General features: G+C 40.9%; 1 protein-coding gene across 1 annotated transcript; it reads left to right on the forward strand.

The window, feature by feature from the left end:
- The first annotated feature begins 9,589 nt into the window (after positions 1-9,589).
- klf4 (Kruppel-like factor 4) lies at positions 9,590-14,192 on the forward strand. Its single transcript, XM_054612849.1, has 5 exons — positions 9,590-9,842; positions 9,970-10,081; positions 10,744-11,611; positions 12,106-12,276; positions 12,743-14,192. Exons 1-5 carry the CDS (start codon positions 9,838-9,840, stop codon positions 12,916-12,918), a joined length of 1,332 nt encoding a protein of 443 aa, XP_054468824.1. The 5' UTR covers positions 9,590-9,837; the 3' UTR covers positions 12,919-14,192.
- Positions 14,193-15,113: the final 921 nt, after the last annotated feature.

Consider the following 15,113-nt stretch of genomic DNA (forward strand, 5'->3'; position numbering starts at 1 on the left):
GCATCCACTCTAGCTGTAAGGTCTATAAACCAACACAGGGCGGCGAGGTCACAGAGTTAGAAACATGACCGCGGCGTGAGTCACACGGTTCTCTTAAAAACGTCTTGTGGCTTGAGGTATTGTTGGAAAAGCACACAAAACATGTATGTTATAATAAAGTAAGAGAAAAGTTTGCTATGTTTTAAGATTATTCTCCATATCTTTTCAAATCTGTGAACTGATTACTTTAAAAACAATTGTAGAAGAAGTGATTCCTCCAACAAAATCAGCATTTCCTCAAGTTCCAATTTAGCGTGTTCACACAGGAAAAACTGCAACTTTGCTGATTGCCTGTCTTTTCTTGCAAGTTTTGGGCCCCAGATCCTCATTTAAGAAGATCCGCTGTGCTCTGCTTAAAAAAAGGGTCACAGTTGAATGAGTGCCTCTGCAAGATCTGCTATAATTACAGTTCACAATCTCCTCCACCAGCAAATATACCACTTAACGGACATACCTCAAGTCTCAATGAGTAAATTGGCCTTTGCATGCAAATACAAAAGCAGAAAGGGAAATAAAACTGACTTAAGTCACAGCAAATCAATTTATGGTTTAGTCATTTATTTGTCCGTCCCTTGATAGGAGTTAATGTTGTTAAATATTTGTTAAGGTTTCAAAGCTGTCTCTACCATTGTCATGCACATACAACAGTATAGTTCCTGTTGCGGTATCTGAAAAAAATTAAACAATTGACGTGACCAGGATCGAGTTGCATCAGTTCCACTGATCTGATTAATGCTTATTCTAATGTTTCCAATACTTTTGAGAATAATTAGATTGTTTCTACTTCTCTTCTAGGCCATCTTCAAACATTTTTTTACACAACAACTGTTTCCCACCAAAGAATATAATAAATAAAATGTGTGGGCAAGCACACTATTCAGTGTTTAAACAGACTTACATGTATTACCACTGGCCAGGCCTTAACGATTACCATACTTTTGTCATGTTTATGGGCATTTATGTGAAGGATTTTGCCAGGGGAATCCTAATTTAATTCTGGAAGAACTTCTCAGGCTTGAGGGGCAGAGAGAAAAAAAAACAAACACAATTTGATTACAGTACCATAGCCTACAAGCTGCGTCATGAATGTCATTAACAGTTGGCAACATTTCTTTAATTCCTTCAAAGTGCACTATTGATCACAGTTGGTATGAAATCAGAAAGTCTCTGATGTCTTTTCAAAAATGCCTGCAAATGAGTGCTGCGCTGATGTGGCAAATTTCCCATTTTGGGTTCTAAAGACATCCATGTGAACCTACTAATTTGGTTCACTTCTAACGGTCTGTTTCGTTTTCAGAGTCATTAAATCCATGTGTCTAATGAACAGTCTCTGTAGTAGCTCACACACTCCGCAAGAGTATATACACATGTGTGTGTCATGTTAATGCTCTGTGTTGGAATTTTACTCTGGGCTTAAAAGGATAGCACGACATTTTGGGAAATACGCTTATTTGCTGTTACCACTGTACACTAAATATGTAGCTGGAGCAGGCAGCCAGTTAGCTTAGCATAAAGAATGGAAACGGGGGGGACAGCTAGCCTGGCTCCCAAAGATAATAAACCTGCCATCCAGCACCTCTAAAGCTCACTAATTAGATGTTCTACTTTCTTTCCTTGCCATAAAATAGTCCGCCACTTAGAAGCCTGTTTTCACACTTCACGTCTTTAATTATCAAGATCTAACTTGTTAATAAGTGAGCTTCAGACGTGGAGGAAGATGTACGTGGATTGAGTTGCCCTAGAGTGCCAGGCTAGCTGTCCCCGTTTGCTGTCTTTAACAGTCGTTTAGCAGCTAAGCTAAGCTAACTAGCTCCAGTTACATATTTAGCAAACAACGAGGGTGGTATCAATATTCTCATCTAACTATTCACCTAGCCATATTTCCCAACATTTTGGACTATTCCTTTAAGTGGAGTCATTAGTTTATCCAATAAAAAGGAAAATTCAATATAATATCCATGGAGTTCAACATGCGAAGATAATGCTTTCACCACTTACTTTCCACTGCCAGCTTTAAGTATCTTTATGATAAATGGCATGATATCAGATTCCTACAATGAATATAAATCTGACCAAATAGATCAGTTTTATGACATTTTATAGTTAAGTATTTCATTGAGCCAAAATAGCTTTAAGTGTAAGAGAGAGAGTGAGAGACAGTGAGTGAGAAAGGGTGAGGGGGATAGAGAAAGGGGGGTTGTTAGTTCATGAGCTGGTGGCCCATCTGGTTTGAGTTACTGAAACCCCCCTCCTCAATTAGACTCAGCATGATGTCAATAAAACGTCAGACTGGAGAAGCTATCACTTAAATTGGGCCTGTCAAGTATTGTTCTTTCCTCAGCGTTCCAGCGGGGACCATCAGTCTGAAATGATTTGTAGTTTGATTAAGGTTACCACAATGTGCCATTTCTGATTTGATATGGACACTTGGCTTAAAAATGTTGCCATAAAAGTTGTTTGCCAATGACTGGGGATATATATACATGGAGAAAATGTACTTTGGAAAGAAAACTAATGGTATAGAGCGAGAAAAAAGTTAGTTTCAGCTTTGACAATAATTTTCCATGTCTCTCCTCTTAGTCCTTTACAACATTCCTATTTTATTCAACAAAGTTTTGCCTTCTGACTCCCAGATTTATGCCTGAATATTAAAGTTCATACCATAGGGAGGTTTGGAGAAACAGTGATGAACTCCTCTCGTATAGCAAAGCGTATTTATTAGGAGTTGCCTGGTGCTAGCGGCGGGAGTTTCCCAACAAGACTGTCTCCTCTCTCCTACTAACCATAGATTATCCTGCAGCACCTAAATGCTCATATCCAGAGTAATTATTGTCATTTTAGATTTCTGAATGTTTTCATCAATTTACCGGCATGTTTCCACTGAGTCAATCCAGGACCTGAAATACGACGATCCGTGGAAAAGGTCACACATTCCCAACTGTTCCCAGGGGGAAAACAGGAGAGTCCACACCTTCTCAGGAACGCAGAGGCCTACTACCCTGAAATCTGACAACAATTACCACATTAATTTGGGCATATTATAATGACGCTTCTCTGCAGACCTCCACTCAATAGTGCTCAGCCCGTCTGGAGATCATGTGTAGGCCATTTGGTGGTTTTAACTGTAAAAGCTATACATTTAAAGTATTTTGGCTTCAACTTAATCTGTTAGAGAGATCAAAATTCACATTACAGATGCTTAAAATTCCAAATCCAATGTTACGCAGGCTCAAAGCTCTGTAAATCATAAACTCTTAGCTACGCGTCTATGTCACTGAACCAAGCCTCTATCAACAATCCGTCTTGAATTCCAATATGTCTCACCAACATAAAGATTTAATCAAGTGTTGTGGAAATGTGACAGCCACGGTTTAACAGCAGCGCATTGAGGGCATAGACGACCCTCTAGTTGCTTCTGAATCGATGCCAGAGCGCTCTTGAAGGTCGAAGAATGCTCGTGATTGCAGTAATTGTTGTGCAGAAAGGGGTCTCGTAATCATACAGAGAAATAAAAAAAAAACTTTCATACTTATATGTTTCTATAGGAACCTCTCTAACATTGTAAAGATGTGGTCTTGGTTTACTGACAGCCCATACACTTAGCTTTTATGGTACAAGCGTGACTGAAACAGCTTGTGTTAAATTAGATTGTTCTGTAGCTCATGTTCCTCAGGAATATACTTTATAAGCCATATATACAGGGGGGGTGCAAAGTTATGGAAACATTTTAAGATGAATAGCTTAATTGCTAACATGGCTTAAGATTTAAGTCATATTAAGATGCTGATTAGCTGAGCTATTTGGAAAAATCGGTCAGCTTCATCTTGTGAATGCAATGCTAGTTTTCTGTTGTAGTTTGTCTGTGTTTACCACATGTTATCAGGATTTCTGTGATTGTTCTTATTACAAATTCATTTTTATTAATTTTTTGCACCTGCACTTTTAGGCACAGATGACTTTGCATCCTTGGAGCACAATACATTTTTTCTATTGGGTCGAAAACTTTGAAAACTCATTTAAAGCGCTGTTTAGCTGAACTCATTTATAGCCAACAGATGCTGCTGACTTAAAGACGACCTTAGATGACCCATTTTTGAAGCAGAATTTGTAATTGTGATTACAGCACTTCAGGAATAAAGTTATTTTCCATGTTTACATTATGTTGTGTAGTACCCTGTGGATAGATAGTACACACAGTATCTCTTTCATTAACGACACTGCCTTGTTTATGCAGACGACTCAAGTCACTTAAAAAAAACTAAGGTTAAACTTGTCAAAATAAATGTATTAGTAAGAGTTTTACGAAAGCATTATATTGCAGTTTGACATCCCGTGGATTTAGACATTTCCCTTGAGATTAGCCTTGATTTGCACTTTATTTCATCATAGGGCTCAAAGATCTGAACATCCCTAAATGTGAATCCTTCTGTTTCAATAAGAGTTTAGCTGAACTTTTACTTTGTAAGTATCCTAGCAATGCACCACCATCTGAGTGTTTCAACCTAAAAAAACTGCACACAGACATCCAATTTTTCCTTGTTTGGGTCAATACAGCAAAGAAACAATACTGGGTTAACGTAACCCGGCACCCATGGGTAAAACAAACAAACAAGAGTGTTGAGTCTTGTTTTTTTATATCACAGATTTTCCTGTAAAACTTCCACAAATGTATTCTGAGTAGTAAAAAACTGCAAAGGATACACAGTTATTAACAATCAGAAACAAATAGTGACATTAAAGTTTTAATAAAACTTGAGTAAAACATAAATGTTTGTAACCGTACCATATTTTGAACCAGTTATTTTATGTGAGTTAGACAAACATCCAATGGTTTTATTTGTATTTAATTGGTCCACTGTGGACGTGAAGCAATCGTCAAACATTACAGTCTATGACGGGAAGGCTGGTACTCATTTTGCTGGTACTCATTTTGCTGGTGGTGAGGTTGGTGCAGATTGAGACGTGAACCATTCCAAGTTCTCTGTATGTCAACAAGGTGAGCTCATGGGAAGTCCCTGATTCTCCCATGTCAGACAGACAGAGAAACACATTTTCTCCAGCTCTGGCAGCCCAGTCACGGGCCTTTTCTTTTTAGAGGCTTCTAATCCTGGCGGGTCCCTGTTCTGACGTCACAGGGCCGTCCTCCCACCCCTTCGTCTGCCGATGTGCCGTACCCACACTCTCATTTCCTCCTTGAGCTCACGAACACCAATCTCTGCTCGTGTCCTCTTGGCTTCTGACGTCTGAGCATCAGATTTAAACAGACTGCCTCATCTGGCCAGCTGAAGGGGGGAAAGGCTTTGGAGAAAGGCGGTGCTAAGTGAATATGTGGGGCTGGTGTGGGTATGAGGCAGCCAACCAAACTCCCTCTACTCCCCCTCGTTCGCTCTTCCCCACTTCCCCTGTCTCTCAGAGCTGCGCCATGTGACCAGGAAGTGTGGCTCCCATCCATTTCCCCTACTGACAGAAAGGAAATATTGTAACAGAGGGGGGCGGCGCTGGGCTCTGTTACGTAGCTGGTTAAAAATAACTGGCATATTTAAGGCTGCGGAGGAATCCCAGGGCAGGCAAAGGCTGGACAGCCTGCCGCCCGGCTGGAGCTCTCAGTCCGTTTCTCCCTCTCTCTGCTTCCTCCTCTAATTCCATTTTGAGCCCTGCAACATGACCACGACCACCAAGCCCATACCTCAACCACATTTTCCAACGCCTGTGGAAGCCCACCACTGAATTATATGATGTGATGAAAGCTCAGTGTTGGTTGGTTGGATCCCAGACTGACCACAGCTCTGTCCAGCTATAGAGACTTGGCTGGGATTGTCTAAACAAACACCCCCCCACTGACTCAGACCTCATCCATATGCATACCATCACACAGCAGAACTGTCAAACAGCCCCGTCTGTCCGCATATTTGAAAAATAAATGCAGAACTTTTTTGTCATTAAAAAAAAAAATGACCAGAGCATATTTATTTTCACTGTGATGATTTATATCCAAGGCTCCGTTTGCTGGTGGATGTCTGGACCACAGTAACAGGTGTGGTGAACTCTTTAGGCCTAAAAACAGTGTAAAACTGAACACCAGGCCTGAATCCATCAGGTGTTCTTACATCATGTTTGGGATTTGATAAATGAAAATATTGCAAATGCACACCTCTAAGAGACAGACATTTAAAAATGAGACAAATCAGAAATCTTAACACGTAATAGTTTGTAGAGCTGAAACAATGACGCATCAGTTAAAATGATTCTGCAACTATTTTGATAATCAATTCCTCATTTCTGTCATTTTTCCGCCCAAAGTATGTTTCTAGTTTCTTAAATGTGACAGTTTATTGTTTTTTCTGTTTTGTATATCTCAGTTTTAATTGTTTATCTTTTTGGCTTTGGGCTGTTTGTCGAGCAAAACGAGCACTTTGAAGGTGCATGTAACTATTGGCTCTTGGGACTGATAGGCATTTATGCAATATTTTCTGTAGCCAAAACTATCATTTTTTTAAATTGTTTTAGCCCAGTGGGAATTTGTATTAGAATTTTAGGAATATCTGATCAACAGCATGGTGTTCATTATGAATTTGGAGTGCCTACATATTAGTGTATGAGCTTTAAACAGATGTAGGAGTTAAATATAAAGGCAAAGGGAGACGTTAGATAGTGGATATTAGGTAAAATGACTAGTTTTATTGAAAAAAGTAATAGTAGTGAAGTCTTCAAACTAGGTTCAAACTTCTGAGGAGGAATTATATATGAACTAAAACAGAGCGAAATACTATCACAATCAGGCCCGTAGTCAGTGCCTTGTTGCTGAGCTATACGTACAACGGTTCTCTAGCTTTACACTGATATAAAGTTCCTTCGTATATATAATTGCATTACAGTTAATGTGAGGTGGAGTGGAGGGAAGTGCAGCACGGAGAATTGAAAAAAGCTTGACTCAGCTTTCAAGAATTAAGGAAAGAATGAAAGCTATTTTTTAATTACTGAACAGCATCTGGAAGAGAGCAGTGAAAACCTCAATATCTGGAGTTATGATCCGCTGGTACTCATATTCACTTGGGTACTTTCCAGGAGGGGGAACTTCACTGAGGGACACCAGTGGAAACCATGTCAGTCACGTACACAACAAGAGCGAAAAGCAAAAAATACGAGAGCTGTGCAGTTTAGTTGCTTACTGTTTTACATAATATCAATATTCACACCTGTGTGACTGGATCATCAACTGTGTTTGATCTTTTTTTTTTAATGTTAGCCGAACCGCAGCTGCATAACTACTGTTTAGAAAATATAAAAAAGTCAAAGCAGTCGAAACTCCCAGCGCCGCCAAGAACCACACATGAGCTCACCTTTAAAAACGGTAATTATTCTAAAGGTGCTTCTTCGAGTAGGTGTCATGACATTCTCATATGATCCACGCTGATAAGAAGAGAAACTTTATCAGGAATTAATGAGAGGAAAATGTGACTTCTAAAGTACCGAGTTAGAACTCAACAGTTATGCTTGTTTAAACAACTACATTACCTCAATCGCTCCACATCCGATTCCTGCAGTTATGTCACCAATGGCGTTACCATAAAAGCACATACCTGGAACTGTGTATCACTTGAAATGAATCATTGTTGGTCTGGGTATTGCAGCTTTCATATTCTCGGCACTGCATCCAGTCAATATTGTAAATGTTGCATTAACATATCCCACACAAGGGTTTGGTGTGAGTTACTAAATCACCATGACTTTATTGTATCAGAGGGGAAAAAAGCACACAATGGTGTCATCTTCTCTTCCTTTATCTCTATTCTCTATTCCTCATCTCTCTGACATTATTGCGATGCAAAGCACCTCGGTTGTCTAAGTCAAGCTTTTGTTTTCAGGATCATTTTCAAAAACCATTATCTCCCACTATAAAGAATATGGCTATAATGTCATAGCCGCCATTGTGTTTTACTACCTGCTGTAGGAAGCAAGGCCTCCAAAGTGAGACATGCAGTTCTAACATTGTAGGGTTAAAGCCATCACTTCTAACCACACAGTTGAATAGGCGAGTCAAAGACAACACAAATATTACTGTTTGGTTAGATTGAATGTCTTACTGTTAATATATCAAACAATTGATAATGAGTCACCAAACAGGATACGCTTTCTATTTACAAAGTTCCATTGTTGTCTTTATTTTTTTTCCCACCAGTTATTTTTTTGTTTGCCAACCAGAGAGACGTGCATTCATGCAATTTAAACCAGTGAATGAAGACACCAACAAACACTGACGCTACTTGTGTCCTGTTAAAATGACAAATGAAGGCAAGTTTGTTGACATGCCTAACGGACAAGATCCTGATGCAGCAGGATCAGTGGCAAGCGCTTTGTTTGCTCTTGCACTGAACTCTTGAGTCAATGTGTCTAATTATGTTGGAGAGAGAGGTTTGTGTTAGCTCGCTAGCTCTGAGCAAACACTGCCTGAATCCCAATTCAAACTCAACACTGAACAGTTCTCAGCATTTTCATTTCCCAGGTAAGGTAAGTTTATCTCCCTTTTCTCATACAGAATTTACATTAGCTTAACTGTAGTGTTAAATTAAGTTGTTCTCATAGGGCTTTTTGTTTTGTTATTAGGCAAGAGTTGTGAGGGCAGCCGATATATATTGTTTTAAAACGGCTTTATTTGGGTTGTTTTCTATAACATTGTTGCCTCAATCACCTGTTTTCAAGAAACAAAACTCAGATTACAACTACATACAAGTCCTATAAATCCCATTAGTCTGACATTTCAATGCAGAAAATAAAGTGTTTAAACTATTTATCTTTGAGAACTTTGACTATGCATAATCTATATACATAAACAGTTTGTCTACATGTATAATGTAAAAATATAGGCGTCCTGTGCTGCCTGCTGAGTTACGCTTAGCCCTGATTGTAAAAGTACAAAATATTAATACAATAACAATATATAAAAAAGAATATTATCTTCTTTTGCAAGTGTGTGCATGCCTTGTGTGGGGGTTGACTCCTACTGCAATCCAGTGATGTAATGCTAAAGGTGTACCCACAATACTGCGTGATTGCCTTTAAGCTGTGGTGAAATAATTACATTCATCTATTATCACTTGGAGACAAACAAAGTGGTGCATAGAGATTATCAGCAAAGTGTTATGGTTGGTTATTTTTAATTTATTTTTGTGAAAAGTAGCCAGCCAGCCAGCCAGCCAGCCAGCCAGCCAGCCAGGTACTTTTCCTCCAGGTTACCCCTCCAGACACAACCAAGCACCCACATCCCCGTGTTCAGTCGCTCTCTATCGGCCTAAAGATGCGCTTCTCACCCACATGTCTCAGTTATAACAGCAGCTATGATAGGTACCGTTGCTATGAATACAAACAAACCTCTCTCTCTCTCTCTCTCTCTCTCTCTCTCTCTCTCTCTCTCTCTTCCCCTCTCGCCGTGCTCCCTCCCTCTCGCAAATGTTTTCCTGAAGCCTGTAGCCGGGCAACGAAGGCGTGTCCTGCGTGATTTAAGGATACCTCTCACGCTTTTTTTCCTCAGTTCAAGCTGCCGGTCCTCGAGTGGCAACAGGCGTGAGGGGTTCCCCCGTACGTCGCCGCTCTGTCTTTGCCGAAATTGCTCTTAAAAACCCCCAAAAAACCAAAAAAAAAAAAAAAAAAAAAAAAAAGAGAGAAACTCATTAATTAAACCGTCAGCATGTACCGGACTATAGTGTGAAACTTTTTCAACCCGGGGGACATTGGAAACCCAGAGCGGTGCCACCGGAGAGAAGAGCCGCAGACCGGACTCCCACGTCCCGATTCCCACTGATGAGGTGTGCGCGCTGGGCGAAACTTTTCCATTTGGAGCGGTGCGCGCATCCATAACAGCGCACCTACTTGTGGACTATAACACACTGCACCGCAGAGGGGATTTACCTTCTTTTTCTGTTTGATTTTCAGGCAGCCTGCAAATGACGTCGAGATGGCTTTAGGTGGTACTCTTCTCCCCTCCATCTCCACGTTCACCAGCGGGCCCACCGTCAAGAGCAAATCCATTGGAAATGCCAATTTAGTGAGTAGCCCCGTGATCTCTTCTTTTGATATTATTGCACACACATGGCAAATAGACATATGAGCAAAAAAAAACCCAAAACGAATCAAATGTGTGAACCTGTGCAGTTTATTTACGGTGTCGTTGTTTAGTGTTATTATGGGATCAGTCATAGGGCTCGACACTATGCACCACTTTACATAATGCTGCTCCAGCAGGTTTACAGCGGGACTGGAGAGAGTGAAAGCGCACATGGGACAACCCTCTTCCTAGGAAACACCCTGATGCCCACTAGATCAGTAGTGTTTATATTCAGAATGGGTCGTTCAATAGGCTACACATTGATTGCAAGAAAATCTTCGGATGGCAGGGTGAGCTTGAGTGTTTCCTTCCCATCCCACCACAGAATAATCTGTATTCTAGGAAGTGCTCTGAGTCTAGGGACACTTGCTGCACCAGACTGAGCTCCGGAGCGGAGCTGTCAAAACACTCACTCTCCATGACAGATCCAACTTCTGTTCTCCTCAAAGCATTGACTTATATCTGTATGCCATTTCATTATATATTCAAAGCAAGCACTCATTATTGAGGACAGTGTGTGTTTTTCTTTCTAAACGGTAACATGACACAGATGAGCAGTTTAAATGAGGACGGTCATTAATGCCTCTGTAACTTTCCTCTAGAGATGGAAGGAGGAGTTGGCCCTTCTTAAGAAATCCAGTGTGCCAACCGGAAGTAGCTACTCTGACCCGGACCAGCCCACCGCCACCAGCACAACAAGCCCCAGCATGTCCAAGAAGGAGACAGAGCCTGACCTGGACTTGGACTACGACTTCATTCTGTCTAATTCCATTCTGCAGCAACAGCAGCAGCAGCAGCAGCAGCAGCAGCAGCAGCAGGAGGAGGCCATGGCGTGCAGCTCTGCCCAGACCTTGCCTCCTTCCCCCAGCTCCTTCTCCTCATCTTACCCTCTCCCCTCCCCTCAGGGCAGTGAGCTCCTCTACACCATCCCAGATATCAGTGACGTCTCGCCCTCTGGAGGCTTTGTGGCAGAGCTCATGAGACCGGAGTTGGATCCGGCGTACCTCCACCCCACCAGCCTCCACGGCAAGTTTGTGGTAAAGACGACGATGGACATGGGAGAGTACAGCCAAGGGGTGAACGTAAGCAAGATCTGCGTCAGTCCCGTGTCGGACCCGACTCCGTCACGTTCTTCGCCGTCCTTTATACGCCACAGGATAAAGCAGGAGAACCTGAGTACCTGCACCATCTCGCAGCCCATCGACCTACACCTAAACTCCCAGGGCAGAGGGAGCCAGCAGCAGCGCCCGTGTCAGTTAGAGCTCCACGGCTTCCCTGGCGGAGGGAGGTCCATGACAGGCGGCAGGTTATCCTCATCCTCTTCCCTTTCGCCAGACCATCCTCTGAGCCGGGAGCACCAGGTTCTGGGACATCCCCACTCTCAGATCCCTCTACATCCCCAGGGTTACCATCACAGCTCTCCGCAGGGTTACAGCTCCTACCCTCAGCCGTCCTCCCTGCAGTACCAAGGTTAGCGCACATCTCTTTTTCTTAATATTGAATATGAAAACATACATCCCATGGCTTTGGGTCTTTTCATCAGAAAGTTCTTTAAACCAGCCAAAAAGGATACAAGACATTACCGGATGTTTAACAAAACTATATTTTGTTGTTTTTTTCCTCCATTAGCAGTCATTATCCATTGTTGTTGCCCTTTGCGTTATCTTTTTACGTTATTTGAAAATTTGGCCATTTTTTTTAAATTTCAAAGCGAGATGTTTTCTTTTGCATCTTAAAGTTGATGACAGAAAAAAAATATTAAATCTGCAACTCCTGCTGTGAGTCGACTTATGCATCAGAAGTGATTAAGTGCTTTCTTTACAATATGATCTGCTATGCAGGCCAAGTACGGACGGGGCCTGTGACCTTAATACACTGTGTCATGTCTGATCACATTTATACACTGAAAATGTTCTCTAAACATGTGGTAACATGAATATGACCATAATCTTTTGACCCCACAGATTCCCCCATGATCTCGAGTGGGGACTGCTTGCCGGAGGAACCAAAGCCTAAACGTGGCAGGCGCTCCTGGCCGAGGAAGAGAGTTGCCACACACACATGTGACTATGTTGGCTGTGGGAAAACGTACACAAAGAGCTCCCACCTCAAAGCACATCACCGCACGCACACAGGTATGTGACTGTATTTTTACCTGTATTTGAGACGTTCTTTACAGTGTTTTGGTCCGCATATGGTTAAAATGAACTAATGGCAAGTGGAGGTTTTTTTCAAAACTCACGAAGAAGCATATTTTGGGTTTTTAATTCATGTTTAACACGTTTGTTTCATACTGTTTATGTTGTTAAGAGCTAATCACAGGTACTTTCCAAAAACAAGCAACTCACAGGGAAGTATTGAGTCCTGATGGGGGTTAGATGGGTGGGGGATGGGGAAGGGGACTTGCTAAACAGGTGCAGTGACACCGGTTGATACTGATCCCTGTTCAAATACAAATCCAGGGCAGATTAGCTTAGTGTTTATGCACTAGCTGTAGGACAGGACGAACCTCTTTTCTCCTCAAGGTGGAGAAGGTTGGGCCAGTTTAACCCCGGGGGCCGGCACTAACCGCTCCATGTGTGTATTGTGTTTCCATCACAGGGGAGAAGCCTTACCACTGCGACTGGGAGGGCTGCGGCTGGAAGTTTGCGCGTTCGGACGAGCTCACACGCCACTACAGGAAACACACAGGCCACCGTCCATTTCAGTGTCAGAAATGTGACCGGGCCTTCTCAAGGTCAGACCACCTTGCTCTCCACATGAAGAGACACTTATGAGACGTTGTGATGAATGAAGGCTCCAGAAAAAGAAAAAAACACATGTTAGGAAGAACCCTGAACAAACTTGTGACCTATACTTTTTTAAAAACCATAATTTGCCTTCAAGCCGTGTCAAGCAACAAGACAAGCTGTGGTGTTCACGGCAAAAAACAGCGTTTCTCCCTCAAGAGCCTAAAATTTGCTCTCAAGACTGATCCCGTCTTCGCACATTGAGCAGGCGACTTGAAAAGACCTCTGTCAGGGTTGTAAACTTTTTATGAAAGGGACCAAACTGGAATTTGTCTTATTTAACTGACAAAACTTGGAGGACCAAGGTGCCAACAACTTTTAACTGGAAATGTTTTTCTGTCAGGGAAAAACCAGGAGCAACAGACAAACACGTCCAGACGCCTTAGACCAGCAACATGCCAATAAAGGCTCTGTTATCAACTACACACTGTTCAAAATACTGTATTAATAAATACATCTATATTTATATACACATTTCACCTGCAATGCAAATTTCAGGTACAATGTTAATTTATACCGAACGGTGCTCAGTGACTCTGAAGAAGGTTGTTTTTTTTTTATTAAAGAAAAGGTACCAAAGAATAAGGACAATATACAAAAAGGGTGAAGACTATGAAAAAAAAGTGCCATACGGTTATTTTTGCGTTTCTTGGAAACCTCTCTTCCACAATCGGACTTAAATCAGGTGAACACTTCACTTTGTAAATGGTGATGGCAATCTTCAATGCACTGCAGTCGCAAAAAGTGCAATAATTTATATGAGACATTCATATTTTTGTATTGAATGAGTAACTCTGAACAAAGATTTTTTTGTTTATAGCCAAAATATGTAATATAATCTTGAATTTTGTACATTTGTAAATAAAAATGCTTTGTTATTGTTTTGTATTTTACACTATAATAAAAAATGTATTTGAAATACGAAAACAATATTGGCTTTTAAACTTCTCCACCATATTTGCATAATTACAAGTAAACATGATAGATTTCCCTGGTAGTGTAATGGAGAAGCAAAAGGCAGCAATAGCTCACACACAATATCCCCCCTGATAATAGTCATATCGCCGCAGGCTAACTAACACAATGTTGTGGTTAAAACATTTTTTTTTTAACAATATCCTGTTTCCATGGGGTTCTCTTTCCACCTGTCAGTGGGAAGAATGGGGAGGACAACCGAGTTACTGGCTGACATTCAAAGGTGACACCGAATCTGACTGCCACTCTGTGCAGAAGATGAATCTCTCAGGAGCCCGATATGAATAAAACCTGTTAAGATGTTACAGTGAGATGGTGTCCTGATATGTCTCTGCTATATTTATCCAGCTACATGCATTTTTATACCAAAAAAAGTTACTTGACAATATTCTGAGTTACAACATTGAAAGGAGCCCCGTATAAAGGTGATGTTAGCACTGTCATAACTGCGTATGTTGTAATGTATGTCAAAAGAAAAGGGGTTTTCTTCTACAAAATTCTTTATGGTAAATATAGAGGACATGATTGCTGTTTATATATTATAATATACTATACTATATTATACAGTGAATCATTTTGTAAAAATAAGATGGCACTGATAATCGATAAGTAATACTCAAAAGTGAGAAGAAATAAATCTAAACTGTGAGTGCTAAATCTTCAAAAGATCAGTAATGTATTCATTAAAAATAAAAATTGTATGTCCATATAATTCTACTGTACAGTATAACACCCCACAAAACATGCCTCTATATTCAACGATAGTACAAACGAGCGACTAAAACCAAATATGTATTTCAACCGACTTAAAGTTGCCGTCTAAAAGATGTATAAATATTGCATTACCTGAACTGCCTGTTTAATATAAACACAGTTTAAATGTTGCTACATTTCTGTCCTAAACAGTAAACAACACGTATCTGAGGCTCTTCAGGCTGGTAAATAGAGCTCAGTGTGAACCGTGTTTCACTTTTGGAAATATGTTGTGGTCTATGTTGCCCCCTATAGGTCAATACAGTTTTAAGCACACTCAGTGCACTTGTCATTCAGTTTTTATTCCTAAATATGTGGACCCTTTTTAGGCTTTTAAAATGAATTCACTAACAAGCCTGAGGTACAATGACACTGATAAAGTTAACTTGGAAATGAATTATTCTCTGTATTATTCTCCTGTGTATTACATTATGCATTTATCCTGGTCACAGTTA

Source organism: Anoplopoma fimbria, chromosome 14 (assembly GCF_027596085.1).
Source record: "Anoplopoma fimbria isolate UVic2021 breed Golden Eagle Sablefish chromosome 14, Afim_UVic_2022, whole genome shotgun sequence".
NCBI lineage: Eukaryota > Metazoa > Chordata > Actinopteri > Perciformes > Anoplopomatidae > Anoplopoma > Anoplopoma fimbria.